General features: G+C 36.8%; 1 protein-coding gene across 6 annotated transcripts; it reads right to left on the bottom strand.

Annotated features, from left to right (window-relative positions):
• Positions 1 to 2,363: 2,363 nt before the first annotated feature.
• Positions 2,364 to 19,926, bottom strand: LOC122280360 (glutamate--cysteine ligase, chloroplastic-like). Of its 6 annotated transcripts, none has more exons than XM_043091221.1 (16): positions 19,776 to 19,926; positions 18,054 to 18,394; positions 17,054 to 17,204; positions 16,756 to 16,863; positions 10,137 to 10,229; positions 9,018 to 9,101; positions 8,791 to 8,859; positions 8,639 to 8,709; positions 8,466 to 8,534; positions 5,307 to 5,400; positions 5,070 to 5,159; positions 4,896 to 4,976; positions 4,477 to 4,569; positions 3,808 to 3,888; positions 3,656 to 3,725; positions 2,364 to 2,695 (listed from the first exon to the last, which is right to left on the bottom strand). In XM_043091221.1, exons 2-16 carry the CDS (start codon positions 18,389 to 18,391, stop codon positions 2,562 to 2,564), a joined length of 1,626 nt encoding a protein of 541 aa, XP_042947155.1. In that variant the 5' UTR covers positions 18,392 to 18,394; positions 19,776 to 19,926; the 3' UTR covers positions 2,364 to 2,561. The 6 variants fall into 6 exon arrangements, 5 of the variants coding, with proteins under 5 accessions (XP_042947155.1, XP_042947158.1, XP_042947156.1 ...); XM_043091224.1 differs by having other exon boundaries at positions 16,777 to 16,863; XM_043091222.1 differs by having other exon boundaries at positions 18,054 to 18,399; positions 19,776 to 19,919.
• Between the last annotated feature and the right edge of the window lie 794 nt (positions 19,927 to 20,720).

Raw genomic sequence — 20,720 nt, 5'->3', positions numbered from 1 at the left:
TTCTTGATGTACGTAAAAGCCTTCCAGTACATCAGCATGCATACAAGCTTTTTTGCCTTTTTTACGACTATAATAAGTTCTTTCATAATGCATTTATTCATTAGTAATACTACGTACAGTTGTAGAATATGTAAGCGTTATATAGTCGTTTTAAAAAATGAGTCCCGTATTTATTCACTTTTTTCAAATTGATTATACGATTGTAACTATTACTTCTCTTTATAAATAACATAACTCTAAATCAAAAATTGAGTTATTATTTATTGATTGAGTCGGAGTTTATTTCTCGTCATCTAATTAATTATAGGTTGCTCATGTCCGTAGGGTTTTCCAACAAACGAATACTGATTTAATTGAGAATAGCAGACTTTTTGTTATCCACAACTTTGCATCATCTGGATATGGCGAACACCCTCCCGATAAAGATTTGGTGACATGTAATAGAGAAATGGCGGATATGACAGTTTACCACCTATTTAGAAAGCATATCCATAATAGTCATAACAACAACGTAAGGTGTACATCTCTTTATAGCATTAACATGAAGGCGAATCATGATTATGGAATTCTCCTTTTGGTTGGGAAGTTTATCATTATAAAGTACTTCAAGGTGTTGATAATAATGCCAAACAATATTCTACATGTAATTAAGTACCTCATCACACTTTGCAAACTAAATGCAGAAAATGGATCTTGTTGCAGAAATGGTGAACACATAAAGCAAAGCTATCATTAAAAAATGACCCAGTAAAGTTTTAAAAACATTAAAAAGGGGAACTTTGGTGATCAAGTTAATGCAGATAAGGTCATAAAATACAAAAGATGGCAATTAGACTGTTTATGTATTTTAGGGAAATATTTAGGTACATATTGGTAATCTACAATAGGATGAGGACAAGGAGAGCAAGAGAGAGGGAAGCCTCAATTATGGAGGTCATGGGAAATCCCCCGTCAGTCCTCAAATGACTTATTTCTTTCCATCCATCTCTTTCCAGCACCCCCACGAGGACTAGTTGGCTACTGCTGGTGGAATCCAATGTTACACTCCATTGAACTAACCTAATCATAGGGAGATTACAAGCATGTAATCTCTGCTAACAAAAATTGAGAGAAAGCATTTATATTTGAATAAAGAAAAGGGAAAAAATAAACCCCATCAAGTCTGGCTTCTCTTCTCTTTTCATTTTTGTTTTTCCCTGTGGTATACTTGACTAAAGGGAAAACTACAAGAAGGCGGATGTCACAGTTGTGCTTCTTCAAAACGTGCAGTTAGAGCAGAGTTTTCAACGTATTAGTAGATACTCAAGAGTGGGTATAAAAATAAGAACAAGGTAGGCTGTCCAAATCTATATTTATCACCCTATGATGTTAGAATGTTCCCTCTACAGCAACACCATACCAATCACTCCAGCCTAGGGGGGGAAAAAAACCATCACTCCAGTAAGATGAATTTGACAGACACCTTGTTCATATAATTCTAATACAACACCGTCTCAAAAAGGAGTTCATGATCAATAACAACTGTTTAACCCACAACAAGATATATTTGAAAGCTACACCTATTGTGTAGCATGCTATCACCATTTAATTTGAGTGAAAAAATTCTAAGAATATGCTCAAATAGAATATTCAAATAATCTTCTCCCAAAAATCTGGTACAATAGCCAAAAATATTCCCACCTCACCTATTATAATTGAGCCATACCTTTTCTTCTTTTCTTATGTATTTTTCTAGAAAAAGAGAAATAAAGAAAAAAGGGTTCTAGAGAAAGAACGTATTCACCAGAATAAAACAAAACCCTGTAACATATGATTATAATGGTATGGCAGAGAATCACTTGCAGGAAGGGGAGCACATGGCACACGTTGGTAGCCACATGGCTTATAGACAACCAAGATAGGGGATGAGATAATAAACTTTAATGACACAATCATAGACCCAAAGAGGAGAGAGGATGTGAGAAATTAGGTACTTGGACTAGTCACCGGAATTCCAAGTAACTGGAGTGACAGCATAGTGCTATCAATAATGGAAGTTTGCTGCCAAGGATCAGACTAAAGGGGCCCAGGTGCTATAGCACTGCCATGTGGTTGTAGCTGAGAAAGCCAAAAGCGGAGAGCAAGAGAAGGGGAGGAAGAATTCTAATGTCTTGAAGCCCATGTAACATTTTTGTAGGCTAGCAGTAACAGAATCATTATAAGAATCCATGTTGCTATTCTTGCTAGCTGTTGGAATATAATACCAACCTTTTCAAAACTTGATTGTTTATTACCCTTATGGAATCACAGAGGGGCGCAACTCAAGAATGCAAGAAGTATATAAGAGAAACGCTCACTTAGGTAGAGGGACAAGAACATAACGCTAGTTGCTATTTTGGGTGTTCGGATTAACCTCTCTCAATTAACAGGTGTCAACAACTTGTAAGCATTCGTGAGACAAGATGACCAGTGTTGATCTGGTTCATTCTATGAGAGTTACATGAGATGTTAAGTATAAAACCACAAACTAAAGCCAGCTTGAAATACAAATCAGGTTTACACACAAGAATTCAAGAAAGGTTTTATACACAAAAGAACCCACCAGTCCCACAAGAATCTGATTCACCTCGGTAGAGTAGCTCCTCAAAAACAGGATCTACAGTCTGTCTCCATTTCCCGTGATACAACTCCAAAAGTTTCTCAGCAGGCGTTACACCTGCCACAAGAATATCATCCATAATTAACACTAGGTCAAAATAGGTGATAGCAGGAAGAACTGAATGCCTAGGAAATTAAAATGAATAAATAAGTAAAATAAATAGGAAATGACTCAGAAGAAGACATGTTGTGTAAGCATGTCTGGCCAAGGGGCATCTTGAAAATTTTGTTTATATATGAGACGTTGTTTTGAAAACGTTGCTTCATAAAGACAAACAAAATGCACAGAATTCATAGCTCCAACTTTTTACATTTTTTTTATTGGCATTGGGTGTCCGGGAACAGCATCCCAACTTATCCCAGGGGTGCACAGGTCCTCAACAATGAGTTTCCCGCAAGTGCACCTCGGGAAATTCAAAGGGAAAATCTCTCAATCCAATGACCCATAGAGATTGTTTGCACCCACTCCTACTTTTTGCATGCTTCTACTCTCTTCTCACTCTTTACATGAAAGAAACCCAAAATATCATCCGAAGTTAAATTCAAGGATTACGCAACCCATAATTGTTATATCAAGCTAGAAAGGAATTAGCATACATATAGCAATGAGATGTAGAGCTTAAGTTAGCATAACAGGCATGTAGAGGAACACAAAACACTACTTTGGTTGACCAGCGTACATACTTCACATAGTGGAATAAGTAGATGGTTAAAACACTAAAATGCAAAGTCCACATTAAGATTTGTAAATCTAAACCTTAAGCCTTATTGGAGTAACTAACGGAATACTGGAGTAGAAATAAATAAAAACAAGGAGAATGTACACTTTCCTCTCTCCATCTAATGGATATTCTTCACTTTGCACTCAAAATTACCAAAACTGACACATTATTAGTTTTGGTATTTGGAGGGTGTACTGTGCTAGTTTTGACCATTTGTAGTGTAAATAAATACCCGTTGGTTGGAGGGTGGAAAGTGTACCCCTTAAAATAATTAGAAGGAAGGCCTGAATCAGTACCTGTTCTACCTACTTCGGTTACCTCATTCAAGAAACCTGATTCCTTGAAGCCTCTCCTTTCCAAGCCATCCTGGAAGAGAAGACATTCTCATCATTAAAACAACTAAAAAAAAAAAATCTAACAAAGCAGCAAGACAAGAACCACAACATACCCTTGCCCACTGTACAACATCTTCAGCAACATGCCTCAGTAACCCATCCCTAAAAGGTGTCTTTAAACCACTCTTTGGAACCTACTGAATATGTTTTGCATTTAGGTTGTCATGTTGACACCATAGAAAGAATGTAATTGGCATACAATTCATATAACAATGATAGACAAGGATGCAATTTAACATATGATTCTGATTTCGGATGAAAATTTCTGATACTATAAGGGTAAAAACTAAGGTCTGTCAGAAAATTCTTCCGCGAAATAGATATTTCGCTATGTCACGTCAGCCAGACTGAGAAGGCACAAATCACAGTCCTTTTGACTGTGTCTAGCTCCACACACTATGTTTCCATCTCTAATTGTCATCCTTTAAAGTTTACTCAGCAAAAAGAATTTTCATACTCTAGTCCGATGCCAATTGGAGCAACTTGAAGCATATAACAAGCAGGAGTGCCAGACAATCTGGTACCCAATCCCGACTCATTAAGTGATAATCAGTCCACTGGGAGTTTCTCTTCCAACCAAATCAACTTCTTATCATGTTCAACACAAGACCTGTTTAATTAAATTAGAATTTACCTAGGGAAAGAAAATAGGCGACTCACACCATAAAGTCTTTTTATTGAGAGAGCTTATAGACATTCGTCATATAGGAATTTCCAATTACCTTATTCCTCAGCATCTGCCTTTCTTCTGCAGTCCAATCGACTGTCATGTCTAGAACCTTTTGCAGTGAAACCTCATCGTATAATATACCTACCTGCCATTTGATGGAAAATCATAATGAACCATCCTTAGTAAGAATAAGATGTTTATAAGATAATCTAAACAAGTCACATATGAAGTTAACATGCTTTCAGAGTACATTAACTACATCTGAGGTGACATTACAAGGGACTGCAGAAAGGGAAAAAGAATCTTTATGAAGATAAATTGCAATATTTATTGTTCGTCGACAACAATATAATAATTAAGATTGTGTAAAAATGCAGCAAAGACATAATAGACTGAGAAAGCTATACTGCACACATGAACAAAGAGGATTACAAACAGGCTAATTATGCAAAACAGTCAGAGGTAAACTACCCAAAATGCAGGCAAAGCACATAACCTCCTCCATGGCCCTCCATCAGCACCCCTCATCTCCAAGTACCTCTTCAGCCTGACCTGAAGAAAGAAAGTAAGATGCGCAATAAATTAGGTTATAGTATGCAAACAACATGCAAATTTAGAAATTTGATTAAGAGATGTATGTAGAACCTCAGGAAATATTGTTGTCAAATGATTCTCCCAATCATTGAGTGTTGGCAATTCACCTGGAATACAAGGAAGTTTCCCGGCCATAAAGTCCTGCAAAAAGGTAACAGAGAAGCTAATGTTACTTCTTGTACAAATGGATGGCTTCACTTCAAATTTAATTGTCTAGCGAAATTGAATAAAAGAAGAGCATAGCTACAGAAAGAATTGAGTTACAAGATTTTAAGGATAGATGGAAACCCGGAAAGTCATTCCAGTACAGTCGATATACTTCTTTTTCCGGTACACGAAATACATTGGAACATCAAGAGCATAATCAACATACTGCTCAAACCTACTTTCAGGAAAACAAAGAAAGAAATTAACTCGATGCATCAACAGGTAATACTGGGTTTAGAAAATTAAACCAGCAATCCTTCAAGAAAACAAAAGTACTTGACATGCAGGTGTAGCACTCACACATATCTGATAACTAGTAGGTGGTTGGTAAGCCCTCTAAATAATTCCACTGGACTCGGCCTTGTGGGTTTTAAGGGGTTTTCCTTCTATGACAGTTTTGATGAAAGGGAAAGAGAAACCTCTATGTAAGCTCTATATGTGTAGAATTGAAGTCTCATATAAGGGCATGGTTTTTTTTTTTTTCGCAGAAATGAAATCTCACTAATAACTTAGTATTTTATTGTAATTTTGATCATGATAAGAACAGTCCTGAATATAAATTCCAAAAGAGACGATATAATAGTTCATTAAACTTCCAAAACTCACGGAACATATGCAAATTAGTGTACATTAGGATACACTGAGAAGGTTTCATGCATCGGACGGAAAAAAGTAGTGGTTTCATGCATGTGTATACGAATATGTATCCCAGCATAGCTCAATAATCCCAAGGGATGGCGTTGTGGTCCTGGGGCAAGCCATAAAAACCGGACGTCCTAGGTTCGAAACTCCGCATCTTGCAACAATCGAACTAGAGGAATTTTCTTTTGAATTACCTGAGGTGCACTTGCAAAAAACTCATTTTCAAGGGCCTGCGCACTTTTGGGATTGGATGGGACTTTGTCTCAGACACCCCATGCCACTAAAAATTAATAATAATAATTCACACAGCTGCATTCATGTATGGAGGGGAAAAAAAAAAAAGCCAGGAAAAAAATAAAAGAAAAAGAAGAGGAAGAAGAAAACAAACAGAGCATCACAATGAGTTGATAGTCCCACTGAAACTAAAACCATGGTGCTTGTACAAAAAGATAGGACAAGAACTACTTTATTCACTATGTACAAACATATATACATACCCTTATACCCTCACACACTTATACTAATTACAAATATGTATTCTAAAACTTCCCCTCAAGCTGGGGCATATATATCATATAAACCCAATTTGAAACAAATAAGTTTTAATCGACTCCAACACAAAGATTTAGTAAACATATGTGCGAGTTGATCTGCGGACTTCACAAAAGGTGTAGCAATGTCACCACTTAGTATCTTATCTCTAATGAAGTGACAATCAATCTCTATATGTTTAGTCCTCTCATGAAACACAAGGTTAGAGGCAATATGCAGTGCAGCTTGATTATCACAAAATAACTAAAGAGGGATAGGAGCTGAAAACCCAATCTCTTGAAGAAAGTGTTGCAGCCATGTCAGCTCACTAATAGTATGGCTCCCACCTGGATCTCCAAATAACTCTCCTTCCTCTTTCAAGGATTTACGATTTAGATCCATAGGGGTGTCAATAGGTCATACACCGAACATGCTCGTTTCTTCCAAAAGATCAAGTACATATTTCCTCTAAGATAGGTTGATACCCTCTCTAGATCTACTGACTTCAATTCCAGGGAAATATCTGACCTTGCCCAAGTATTTTGTCTGAAACTGATCATGTAAACACTATTTCAGCCTAGCATTTCCAACAGAGTCACTCCCAGTAATTACAATGCTGTCCACATATACAACCAACAAAATGTGACATGCATCACTATGTAGGTGAAATACCGAATGATCTGTTTGGCATCTATGGAGACCAAATGTCAATACAGCATCAAAGAACCTTCCAAACCATGCTCGAGGAGATTGTTTCAAACCATATAATGTTTTCTTTAACTTGCATACAGTACCTCGATACTCCCCCTAAGCAACAAACCCAGGTGGTTGCTCCACATAAATTTCTTCATGCAAGTCGCCATGTAGGAATGCATTTTTAACATCTAGCTAAAAGAATGACCAGTCTAAATTAGCAGCAAGAGAGATTAACACTCGAACAGAAGAGATTTTAGCAACTGGGGAGAATGTCTCTTCATAGTGAATGCCATAGGTTTGAGTGTAGCCCTTTGCAACCTAGCAGGCTTTCAGACGTTCCACAGAGCAATTAGGATGAAATTTAATAGTATATACCCATTTACTGCCAACAAGTTGTTTACCAGGTGGTAGTGAAACAAGATCTCATGTCCCGTTATGGTGAAGGGCATCCATTTCATTTTCCATAGTTGTCCTCCATCCCGAGCTCAAAAAGGATATCGCTGCTATAGTCCCGTTCTTAGACACTACTTCACGAGTGTTGATGTTACCTTTTTTGAGTCCATACCCTATTTTTCGAACACATCTTCAAGTGTTGAGTATTATCCTCTACCATTAACTACTCTTACACTATCTCCCTCACACTCACCCAACCTTACCCAACCCTCCTTAGCCCCTTCTCCAGTTCCTTTACAGGTTTACTAGTGTTGCTTGCGGCCGCCGACTCCTATTCCCCAACCAGTCGTGTCTCCATCTTCAGATCCTGAGTTGCCCAGTACTTCAGACTCTCCACCTATTACTCTTCGCAAAGGTAATCGTTCTTGTATTACTCAACATCTAATTAGTCAATTTGTTTCATATCATGCCTTATCCCCTTCATTCTCATGTTTTATATTTCAACTTTCAAACCTTTCTATTCCTAAGACATATACCCTACATACAAGTGACCCTTATACCCTCACACACTTATACTAATTACAAACATGTATTCTAACGGTGCTCATAAGTTTTCTTTCTCCATGATAATAAGAAAGAATGTCAAATTGCTGAAAGGTAACAGAGGCGGATTCTAGTCTAGTCATGACCGTTAACTCAACAAGAGAGAAGTCAATTATGGCAATCCTTCATTCTGAACAAGCGAGGAGATATCAGAATAGGCAGAAGTGCACAAATCATAGGATCTTCACTTCAAAGATAATTCAACTTGATGCTGATGATTCATGGTAACTAATACCCCACACAAACAAAGTTCAAAAGACACTCCGAAACAGAATATTAGCCAGATATATTGGAGTCAAGAAAGAGCAACAACATCTGCTATTTTATTGATAAGTGAAGAATTATAAGAGTCAAAAAGAGAGAAGGGGAACTAACCCAAAGGAGTCATCGAAAACAAAAGGAAGCATGCCAGTTCGATTATTATCAGTATCAGTCCAAATGTGGCTGTTCAAATAAGAAAAATAGAAAAGGAAATGATTAATACATAAGTCCAGAGGAAGCAAACAGTAGAGATGGAAGGAAACAACTAGAAGAGAAAGTTTTGAAACCTCCTCATGCTGAGATAACCATTTGGCTTTCCCTCCATGAAAGGTGAATTTGCAAATAGAGCTGTTGCTATCTGTTTTATTTGTAATAATAGTAAGTTGCCAAAACATTAGACAAATTTCCACTAAAGACAAAAGGGAACAAAGTTTCTCACAGGCTGCAAAGCAAGACCAGCACGAAATTTCCTGATCATGTCAGCTTCAGAAATGAAGTCCAGATTAACCTATAAAAAGTAAAAATTAATATGCATCTCTTTTTTAGCCAGAAATATTCCTTTTCCCCAAAAATTATGAAACCTTGCCAATTTTTAATTGGGTGCTTTAAAGTGGCCTGATTGTGGCATAGGAACAATCATGAAAATAATAATAATAATAATCTCACCTGTACAGTGCATGTCCTAAACATCATATCTAGTCCAAGTGTCCCAACTTTGGGCATGTAATTTCTCATAATGTGGTATCTTCCCTGAGACAAAATATTCTGTCAGTATGCGAGTATTTAAGTGTCCAACAGGGAAATATAAAACATAGAATGGAGAAGCTTGGAATTGTTAAGAGGCTAAAATATTCAACAGGTACTCAGCAAAGCACTTGAATCTGTTACTCAATTTCCGTGACCAAGTTTCCTTTCCCAAGAATAAGTAACATTACAATGTCAGTCCCTACAAATGAGACCCTAAATATTAAAGCTTCAAGTGAATGGAGATTCTAGCTAGTTTAAGAAAAATAAGCTTAGAAGAGCATAATTGACTGACTCAAAAAGGTGTACCACCTTATACAAATCCTGTGTGGCAAAACCTGGGAGAATAATTGTATAAAACATTAGAAACTAATTAAATGCACCAAGTTTATGATAATTCAAATTCCTCATAGCATAATTATTTTCATAAGCATTGGAAAATTTTATTAAGAAGAAAAAATTGTTACCAACGTATGATGGAAGTACACAAAAGATCCACCTAGCTAGGAAAGGAAAAAGCATTAAGAATTCATGAGATGTAGAAATATAAAAGTAGCACAATTTTGGATTACAATCCAATGGAAGAGGGTATTAAAATAGAAAGACTTGAGCTCTGGTGCCCATCTCTCGCAATCCTAGTAATTGCAATAATCTTGAGCTCTGGTACCAATCTCTTGAAATTCTAGAAATTGCAATAATTCTGTCTCTCCACAGACACCACAACGAACATGACGGGGTCATTTTCCATAATAGTGCTCATTGATGACTACTAAACTTCCCTGTCTAATATGTTAAAAGATCCACCACACAAGAAGGCCAAAAATCATGTTCCTCATTGCATAAAAGTTTAACCATTTAACAATATGCTGATCCCAATACGTTGCTTCAGAGCAATAACTAATTAAAATAAGGTGCTTTAAGACATGTCAAATCTTTTCTGTTTCTACTAATTCAGTACAACAAGTATCTTTCAACAAATGCTATGTCTTTTAACCAATTAAAAAACTTGTACTTTTCCATCTAAGTTAGGAAAGAATATACCTTGGGCATTATAGGTATGTCTTTCAGTGCCCACTTCGGCTGGAAACCAATTCCTAGAAATCCAATTCCCATTTCCTCAGCAACAGCTTTAACCTATTAAAAATGCAGCAATTGAATACTGATAAGCTCAAAAGCATATAATAGATGATTTCCATGAGGTATACCAAAAAAGGCAAAAACCCTAACTTCTATTTATCTCAATGTACAGGAGCAAGATGCAAATGACAGTGGACGATAGTGATGATAGTCATTATATAATAATATAACCTGAATATGCATAGGCATCATACCAATTCATTTAGAAAAATTACACAACATACTTCAACCCAAGACCAGTTCAGATATAACTTAAGTTGAGAACAAATAGCATGAAGGAAACCTAGGCAAACAGAATATTCAGAAATCTATCCGAACATAATAATACCTTGACTGTCAGTCACAGACTCAACATAGTCCACCTTATTTCTTCTCTTCAACAAAAAGAATAAAAAGTATTCACAGGCCATGACACAAAAATATTTCTTGAGCCTTGAAAATTGAAATAAAATCTTAATAAGCTGGAACACAGACCGCAAAGAATTAAAAGTGGCAAACGCCTCACAGCTTTACCAAAAAAACTGTCATCTCCTTATCCTTAACGGTTGAAGAACTGAAGTTTTTTTCCTTCTGATAAGTAAAAATATTTTTTGCAAGAGTAAAAGCCATATGACCATATGTTTTTTACTTTTGCAAAAAAAATTTTGCCCGAATATAAACACTACTCGAACAGCTTGCACTTCTGGCTTGTCAAAAGTGATTCTGAAATACTATGGACTAGAGTCAACATAAAATAGGATACCTTTTTTTATAGGTTAACATAGGATACTTATAGAGAAAATACCAGAGAAACACAACCAAAAGGCATAAAAGAAGTTATAAAGAAGTTATCAATAGTGCAAGTTGGAACACTCAGATTACTTGCTAAGATTATGAACTTCAGTCAACTCCATCAAGTTCGAAAAAAAAAAAAAAAAAGTGTCTGTTGTCAACGTGGAATATTAGGCACCGTATTAGGCAAGAGAATTACGGAGGAATGTTAGGCACCGTTTGTTGTATATAATTGACTCTTATGTATTGCTGTAGATAGTTCTTTCCATGTATAGTTTTCGGTGGCATAGTTTATATAATAAAGGGAAATCTCAAGGCCAGAGTAATTCGGACCAAAAACTGTCATGGTATCAGAGCTATCTTAATTTTTCTTGTATTTCGGTCTTTCTCCACAGACACTTTCTTCTCGGCTGATTTCTTCTCTACAGAAAGTGGTCTGTTCTTCAAGGTTTCTCGGTTCTATCTCCCCCGAAACAGTTTTCTGTTTCAGTCTGTTTCAGTTTCGTGCGTCTGTTTCAGTCTGTGAATTGGTGGTGGTGCAGTCTGTCGGTGCTATCTCCCCCGAAACAGTTTTCTGTTTCAGTTTCATGCATCTGTTTCAGTCTGTGAATTGGTGGTGGTGCAGTCTGTTTCAGTTTCAAACTCAGAACAGTTTTCTGCAGTCTCTCGGCACAGGTTCTCGGAACTAGCCTCTGTTTTGTGGTTGAAAATTCTGAGTTGAGGTAGATTTTTTTTTTTTTTTTTTTTTTCTACTCTCGGTTTCATGCGTCTTCTGGGTATCGGCAGCTTCCTCTCCAGGAGTGGTGTTTTTTGGCAGCCTCTATTTGAACTCTGGGTTTTTTTTTTCTTCTCCAAATATTTTTTTGTTTGGGCGTCTTCTTCCTGGAGTGGGTGGTTTCAGCATATATTTTTTGGTCTTTACGTGTTTTTTTTTTTTTCTGGGTGGTTCACAGTGTCTACTTTTTGTGGTAACTCTTTGTTGGCAATTTCTTTTATTCGGTATCCTCTCGGCAGTTTTATTTTCTTGCTTATTGCTTCCTATTCTTTGGTGATTTGGCTTCTTGGCACCTTTACTACTGAGTGCTATTTTTTGTCTCGGCCTTTTTTTTTCCCAATGGATTCTGTACCTGTGTGTGTTAAGTTTACGGGCACAAATTATTCTATCTGGGCATTTCAGTTTAAATTTTTTCTCAAGAGCAAAGACCTTTGGGGTCATATTAATGGCACTGATGTCGCCAAACCCTCCGCTTCTGAAAAATCTCAGGATGTCGAGTCTTCTTCGTCATGGGCTGTGCTTGATGCACGCATCATGTCTTGGCTTCTTGGTTCAGTGGAGCCCCATATTGTCACCAACTTGCGACCCCATCGCTCTGCTCAATCTATGTGGGTTTACTTGAAGAGGGTTTATCATCAGGACAATGATGCTCGTCGCTTTCAGTTAGAACATGCAATTGCCATGTTTTAACAGGGTAGTCTTTCTATCCAGGACTACTACTCAGCCTTTCTGACTCTTTGGCATGAATATGCTGATTTGGTTACAGCGGATGTTCCTGTTGACGCTCTTTCAACTATTCAGACTCTTCATGCGACTAGTCGACGTGATCAGTTTCTTATAAAACTACGTTCGGAATATGAATCTGTTCGCTCCTCTTTACTGAACAGATCTCCTGTTCCCTCTCTTGATATTTGTTTTGGAGAGTTACTTCGTGAAGAACAACGTCTTAGTACTCAAACTATTCTGGAGCAATCTCATGGCAGTTCTGGGATGTCAACTGTAGCTTATGTTGCACACGGACGAGGACCCTCTATCAATTCTAAAAACTTGCAATGTTTCTGCTGCAAGGAATATGGGCATATTGCTGCCAATTGTTCTAAGAAATTCTGCTCTTATTGCAAGAAGAAGGGTCTCATTATCAAAGAGTGTCGTACTCGCCCTCAGCATCGTCAAGCCCAAGCATTTCAGACTTCGGTTACTATTTTGCCCGCAGCGCCTTTTGCAGTAAATGGCTCTCCTTCCGATGCAACCTCTAATCCTGCACCTCCTGCACTGAATTACTGCACCCCCGACATGGTGCAACAGATGCTCATTTCAGCATTATCAGCAATGGGGTTCCAAGGTAATAATTCTACCAAACTCTGGTACGTGGACTCGGGGGCCTCCAATCACATGACTAATAATCCCACTGCTTTATGCCATGTCCGGCCCTACGCTGGTCAATCTGCTATTCAGACTGCCAATGGCAGCTCTTTGCCAATAGCTGCTCTCGGAGATGTCTCTTCGAAGCTCACTGATGTGTTTCTTGCTCCTCAGCTTTCTACGAATCTTATTTCTGTTGGCCAATTAGTTGATAATAATTGTGCTGTTAATTTTTCTGGTGATGGTTGTGTTGTGCAGGACCAGGTAACGGGGGAGCCGATCGCGAAGGGACCTAAAGTGGGGCGCTTGTTTCCACTATTTTTGTCTGTTCCCAATTTTTCTCCAGTTTCTTCTATTAAGTCTTTTGCTTGTAATAATGTTTCAGATCTTAGTATGGTATGGCATCGTCGTTTAGGTCATCCTCATACTCAAATCTTATCTCATGTATTGAACTCTAGTTTACTTGGTAATAAACATCGTTCTTCTTTATCTCTTGAATGTGATTCTTGCAAACTTGGTAAAAGCAAAACCCTTCCCTTCCCTTTGCATGCTAGTAGAGCATCTCACTGCTTTGATCTTATCCATAGTGATGTTTGGGGACCTTCTCCTGTTTCTTCACATGAAAATTTTAAATACTATGTGACTTTTATTGATGATCATAGCAGATTTACTTGGGTTTCCTTTCTTCGCTCTAAATCTAAGGTCTTTCGTATTTTTACTGAATTTTTAGCATATGTTGACAATGAATTTTCTGCTTCTATTAAAACATTACGCACAGATTCTGGTGGTGAATATTTGTCTACTGAGTTTCAAACATTCTTGACTTCTAAGGGTATTATTCATCAACGTTCATATCCCTCTACTCCTCAACAAAATGGAGTAGCCGAACGCAAAAATCGTCATCTCCTTGATGTGGTACGTACTCTCTTGTTAGAATCTTCTGTTCCATCCATGTTTTGGGTCGAGGCTCTGAAAACAGCTACTTATTTGATTAATCGTTTGCCTTCTCAAGTCTTAAATATGGAGTCTCCCTATTTCCACTTATTTGCTACGTAACCTAGTTATGATAACCTTCGTACATTTGGTTGTGTATGTTTTGTGCATTTACCTCCTCATGAGCGACATAAATTATCTGCTCAATCTGTCCGCTGTGCTTTCTTGGGATATAATGTGTGTCAAAAGGGATTTGTGTGTTATGATCATACTTTACATCGTACACGGATTTCTAGAAATGTTATTTTCTTTGAAAATCAACATTTCTTTCCTGTGTCTTCTGTGTCATCCTCTTCTACTGTGATTCTCCCCTCCTTTGAACAGCCATTCTCAGATCGTCATCCCGTCAGTTCTCACTTTAGACCAGGTTTTGTGTATACGAGACGCTCCCGTCCACAGTCTCTTCCGGTGGCTCCACCGATATCTGCTCCTACCATGCTCCAAGACCAATCAGTTGCAACACCCTCAGAGCACTTGGCACGTCGCTCTTCTCGAGTGTCAGTACCTCCGGATAGGTATGGATGGTTTGCCTCTGCTCTTACTGCTACATTATCCAATTTTGATATTCCCACATGCTACTCACATGCTGTCAAGCAAGATTGTTGGCGACAAGCTATGCAAGAAGAAATTGCTGCTTTAGAGGCTAATCACACCTGGGACATTGAGCCATGTCCTCCTACCATTGTTCCTCTGGGTTGCAAATGGGTTTATTCAATCAAAGTCCAATCTGATGGCCGTTTGGAACGTTACAAAGCTCGACTTGTTGCACTTGGGAATAATCAAGAATATGGTGTCAATTATGAAGAGACCTTTGCTCCTGTGGCTAAGATGACTACTGTTCGTCTGATTCTAGCTCTTGCTGCTTCTAATGATTGGCCACTACATCAGATGGATGTTAAGAATGCTTTCCTTCATGGTGATCTTAAAGAGTGTATTTACATGAAGCCACCCCAGGGATTGTTCACCTCTCCGACTTCACATGTGTGTAAGCTTCGTCGCTCCCTTTATGGTCTCAAGCAAGCTCCAAGGGCCTGGTTTGATAAATTCCGCACAACTTTATTACAATTTTCATTCAAACAAAGCAAGTATGATACTTCATTGTTTCTTCGGAAATCAGACATGGGTATTGTTGTTCTTTTAGTTTATGTTGATGATATTGTGATCACTGGTTCAGATTCTGTCTTACTCGGCCAGCTCAAAACTCATCTCTTAGAGTCCTTTCATATGAAAGATCTTGGATCTCTCACATATTTTCTTGGTCTTGAGGTGCATCGTAGTCCTTCTGGTATTTCACTCAATCAACATAAGTATGCTAGTGACTTGGTGGCTACAGCTGGCCTACAGGAGGCTACTTCTGTTGATACACCTATGGAATTAAATGTCAAGCTTCGCAAAGAGAAGGGTGACTTACTTGTTGATCCTCGATTATATCGAAAGTTGGTGGGTAGTCTTGTTTATCTCACCATTACTAGACCAGACATTTCTTTTGCTGTACAGCAAGTCAGTCAATTTCTTCAGGCTCTTCGTCATCTTCATTTGGCTGCTGTCCGTAGGATCATACGCTATGTTCAGGGCACTTCTGCCCATGGTTTATTCTTTCCGGCTAGCAACTCTACTAGTCTTGCTGCTTATTACGATACTGATTGGGCTGGTTGTGCGGATACACGACGCTCCATCACTGGTTGGTGTGTGTTCTTAGGTAATGCATTGATCTCTTGGAAGAGTAAGAAGCAAGATAGAGTTTCTAAGTCTTCTACGGAATCAGAATACCGGGCGATGTCTTTAGCTTGTTCTGAAATTATTTGGCTTCGAGGTATGCTTGCTGAGCTAGATTTTTCAGAGACCGATCCCACACCTCTACATGCCGATAATACAAGTGCTATTCAGATTACGGCCAATCCTGTCTATCATGAGTGCACGAAGCATATTGAAGTTGATTGTCACTCTATCCGTGAAGCATTTGACGCTCGTGTTATCACTCTTCCACATATTTCTACTGAACTTCAAATTGCTGATATCTTCACCAAGGCTCTCACTCGTCATCGACATTGCTTCCTAAGTAACAAATTGATGCTTGTTGATTTACGGGCATCAATTTGAGGGGGGCTGTCAACGTGGAATATTAGGCACCGTATTAGGCAAGAGAATTACGGAGGAATGTTAGGCACCGTTTGTTGTATATAGTTGACTCTTATGTATTGCTGTAGATAGTTCTTTCCATGTATAGTTTTCGGTGGCATAGTTTATATAATAAAGGGAAATCTCAAGGCCAGAGTAATTCGGACCAAAAACTGTCATCTGTAGCACCTGCCAAAGCGCACATACTCTCAAAAAATAGAATTTGATATTCACAAAGCGAACATTTCTGTCTCTCCAAATCCTAAGTAACCAACTGAACCAGAAAAACAAAACATGATATTCGAGCACTAGGATTTCATCAAATAGGTAGAAGCTTAAGTAATAGGTTACTTTTTTCTATTTACCTCAACACAAGTAAAAGAAGTTGCACTCAGATGAAAGGAAAAGAAGATGGCCATTAGATGACCACTAGACTTCAATATACTTGACTACTCACCCCAAGTGTGTTATAGCATATAACCAAGTATTTTAATGTCAGCCAACCTGATAAAGGTGTGAATTAACTTCGGCACATGTCTGATGCAAAGTTTCAAGAGGTGCTCCACTAAGCTCAAACTGACCCCCAGGCTCCAATGATATGCTTTGCTTTCCCTGGACCACAATAATATAACTTTTTTCTATTATGTGAGCAAATGAAAAGTTTCTTGATAGCTTCCTTAACAAGGATTCATCAAAGAAATCAATAGAATAACTCTCAAGCCTCACCGTTCATCTTACAAAATATACACACAATATGAATGAAATTCAGATATGATAAACATATGAATGGTAAGCAGTTAACCTGTTTAAGTCCTATAATGTAGTCACCTTCCTTTATCTTCTCCCAATCAAATCTCTCAGCAATCCCATTCAGCAACTCTTCTATTTGTTCATATGTAATAGGGCGTAGAGTACCAAACTCAAAACCAAACTTCTCATGTTCTGTTCCTATTCTGTAATGACCATATGTCCAAGTAAAAATAAAATAAAAGTATTGATTTAAGAAATCCAATTTTATTTTATAAGCAATCAAAGATTTTATTAAAAGTATGCATTAGGCATAGTCCAAATACAAGAAGTATATAAGAGAATTGCGTTACTACGAGGATATAAGAAACAAGCTATTAAAGTCAGAAATAATGTAATCGAAGATAACTTGAACCAAATATAATGATAATCAATGGCGCACCGAGTTCTACGCATGGTTAACTGCAAAGAAAAAATAAACGGCATAGAATTCATACAGGGGAAATTTAAATTAAATCACTCCTTGGATTTTTTTTTTTTTTTTGGATAGGTAAAAAGAGATTTTATTCCAAGTAAATAGCCATAGCCCAAGTGCACAGGAAGTTTCCTTGTAAATTTAGCATGAAGAAAATCTAACAGTAAAAAATTTAGGAACATTTTAGTTTATAATTGCTAAAGCGCTGAGCTCAAAGCAAGGTTAACTGCAAAGAATAAATAAATAGCATAGAATCGTACTGGGAATTTTGAATCAAACCACTCTTCATAAATGTAGCATGAAGAATCTGAAGGAAAGAACTTCAGGAACAGATCAGCATAAAAAAACTCATGCGAGAAAATATTCAATACCACCTAGTATGAAAGAACCTACGTGAGCATCTGTCCTAGGCCAAAGGGAATTTTTATGAAAACGTCCAAAAAAACCATGATAGTGATGCAAGAAATATAGAACTGAATCAACTGATCAATTCATAATCAATCATGTAACACATTTGAGTAGAACAATGGCACAAGAATAGAAGTCTCAAGAAAATATAGTGTAGAATTGGTAATTGCACCTCCATTTTTCCTTAGGCTTACATCCAGAGGCAAGGTAATCTACAAGATCTTCTTTTGTCAACGGCCCTCTAGCAATTACAGCATCCTCAGCAGGAGGACTTGCAGCAACAATAATGCGATGACCTCGATTGCATCTAAATCCAGAATCATTTATGCACAAAATCTGTTCCTTCTTGGAAGAATTACATGATGAGGACAAGAAACCGCCACAAAGTTCCTTCATCTTCGATGCCTTCATATGGTATGTCATGCTAACTACTACCATTTTCCCAGCTTTATATCTGACTATTTCAGTGCGTATGGAATGTGATGGACCAGTCTGGGAAACAAGGGCCATCTTCTGCCCTTTACAAAACAGATTCACAACTTCTAAATTACATCCTATAATGACAAGACTAGCCGGCACCAATCATAAAAATAAGATGTAATTTAGAAGATTCTAGAATACAACTCATAAGAGAACGTTTGGGTATGGAGGGTGATCCCATGTAAGTTGACTTGTCCCTTCGCATTTTACATAAGGTGAAACTACACATTTAGCCAATACTGCTACCATCATGAGGCATGAATATATGATTATTGGTTTTGAGGGAATCTTTATTTCTCATTGCATATACTGAAACTACACAATGGTCATAAAGCACAATGGGGAAATTCAAAAATTCGCAGTACATGCAATGACGCAAAGCAAACCTTACTCTATTCGTGTATCCATTACTTTTCAGGCATGCTTCACAGAAACTGTAAGGTCCATTACAATATACACCAACATCTGCTTCATATAAGACTAAATTATTCTCTTCAGCACTCGAAAAGTTTAGAAGCATGCTTCTTTTCCCAATTTAATTTCTCTTTCATAACTACATATTCAAGTTATGATAATACAGTTGCCCCAAGTCTATGATTATAAAACACAACATGTAAATCGGTCCGGGGGGTGATGGACCGAAATTCATTTTCTCCAGACCGAACTGATAGTCCGGTAGTTATCAGTTCGGTCCAGTCAGTCTGTCCCAATTATTTTTTATGTTTTTCTTCTTTTTTTCAAATAAATTAATAAAAAATTATTTAAATGACTAAATTAAAAGTAAGTAAATAATTAATATAGATTATGTAACTAACTTATTAAAAAAAATATTTTATATGGTCAATGATAATAAATTGAATTATTAACTTATATAATTATTATATACAAATAATATATTAAATTATTAAAAATATTTTTATAATATATATTAAAATTCAGCCCGGTCTAGCCCGGTCTAATTTAAAATTTATAAATCTCGAGACTGGACTGAATTTTTTCAATCCATAATTTATGGGACCGAGACCGACTGGTCTGAACTCCTTACACCCGTACCAAAAATAATAAAAACCAATTACCCAACGCATATTGGTCATAGTTAACATTCATAGCATGCACTAATCACCAGCAAACCAAAAACATAAGCGATATCGGTTGGGAAAACTTAGTTTCAAATCATACTCAAACTAATTTACGTATCAACATTTCTCTGGAAAACAAATAACTATATTAACAGAAACGCTGAGGTTTGCGTAGCATATGAATATTCAATAATGATCTTCAAGATAAATCAAACAATCCCGATTAACATGAAACGCAAAAAATATAAAGATAAAAAGCAGCTTCCAGTAGCTCAAGCAAGTCAAAATGAATTCAATACGAGCTAAAAGTTTCTACATCACACATGAAGGATTACCTTTGAAATATGAAAGTTATTCAGAAATGAAAGAAATTTTATGGCCTTTAAGAAGCTGACAAGGGTTTCTATTCTTTAATTCCACAGAGAGAGAGAGAGACGCGAAGCTCTCGCTCAGCTCTCCTACTCCTAGTGCTGTAAATAAAGTTCTTGATGGCCAGGGAGAGGTTATGGAATGGTTCGACACGACACTACAACTCAACTCTACTCAGTACTTTTCGACGGTCCACTCATCTGGGTTGCTGACACGTCGTCACTTTAAAATTCTCATTTTTAACTCTATATATAATATAAAATATTATAAAAAAATAATATTTATAATTACGTATTGCTCAAACGTCTCATAATTTTTTTAAAAAAATTATTTAAATATAATACTTATATGAAAAGAATTAATTTTTTAATAATAAATTTATTCTTTTTTAAAATAATTATACGATACTTACACACTTCATAACTGTCGATAACGTTACTCAAATATTATACTGTCATACATTTCATTATCGAGGTAGTTGGTTGTAATTTTATTTATTTAAAATGTATGCACAGATTATTTTATATATATATTTCTCTTTTTTAACCCTATTTATTTTATAAAAGAATAAATTATGTTGCAATTTTTAGTTCGCTAAATGATTAAGTAGATAAATTTTAAATAATAAGTTATATCTATATTTATAACATTTTTAAATTGAAAAGTAGCCTCTTTTTTTTCTAGACGCTAAAAAGACCTCATTTTCATTCCTACAAGCCATCTTTTTTGGTGTTGGGCATTTAGCATCAATCTATCCTTTTCAAATATCATAGTTTGTTTTATTATGTAACTTTGCCGTATAACCCAATGTTGTGTCACGTCACTAATAAATAATATTCATAAGTCATTTTGTGTGCTATTTTTTTTAGATAAAATAATAATCAAATAATAAATAGATCAAAGAGAATAGA

Source organism: Carya illinoinensis, chromosome 11 (genome assembly GCF_018687715.1).
Source record: "Carya illinoinensis cultivar Pawnee chromosome 11, C.illinoinensisPawnee_v1, whole genome shotgun sequence".
In the NCBI taxonomy this organism is placed as follows: Eukaryota; Viridiplantae; Streptophyta; class Magnoliopsida; order Fagales; family Juglandaceae; genus Carya; species Carya illinoinensis.
The sequence above is the reverse complement of the archived record's forward strand: the minus strand, read 5'-3'. Positions and strand labels throughout refer to the sequence as shown.

Bases quoted from the DNA above. Each gene is read 5' to 3' on its own strand.
- LOC122280360 (XM_043091221.1), bottom strand. From the start codon at position 18,391: ATGGCCCTTGTTTCCCAGACTGGTCCATCACATTCCATACGCACTGAA. The intron at 5,401-8,465 runs GTTAGTTCCCCT...TCCTGAAAGTAG, and splicing joins GTTTTCGATGACTCCTTTGG to GTTTGAGCAGTATGTTGATT. The intron at 3,889-4,476 runs GTAATTGGAAAT...CATATTCAGTAG, and splicing joins GGCAGATGCTGAGGAATAAG to GTTCCAAAGAGTGGTTTAAA.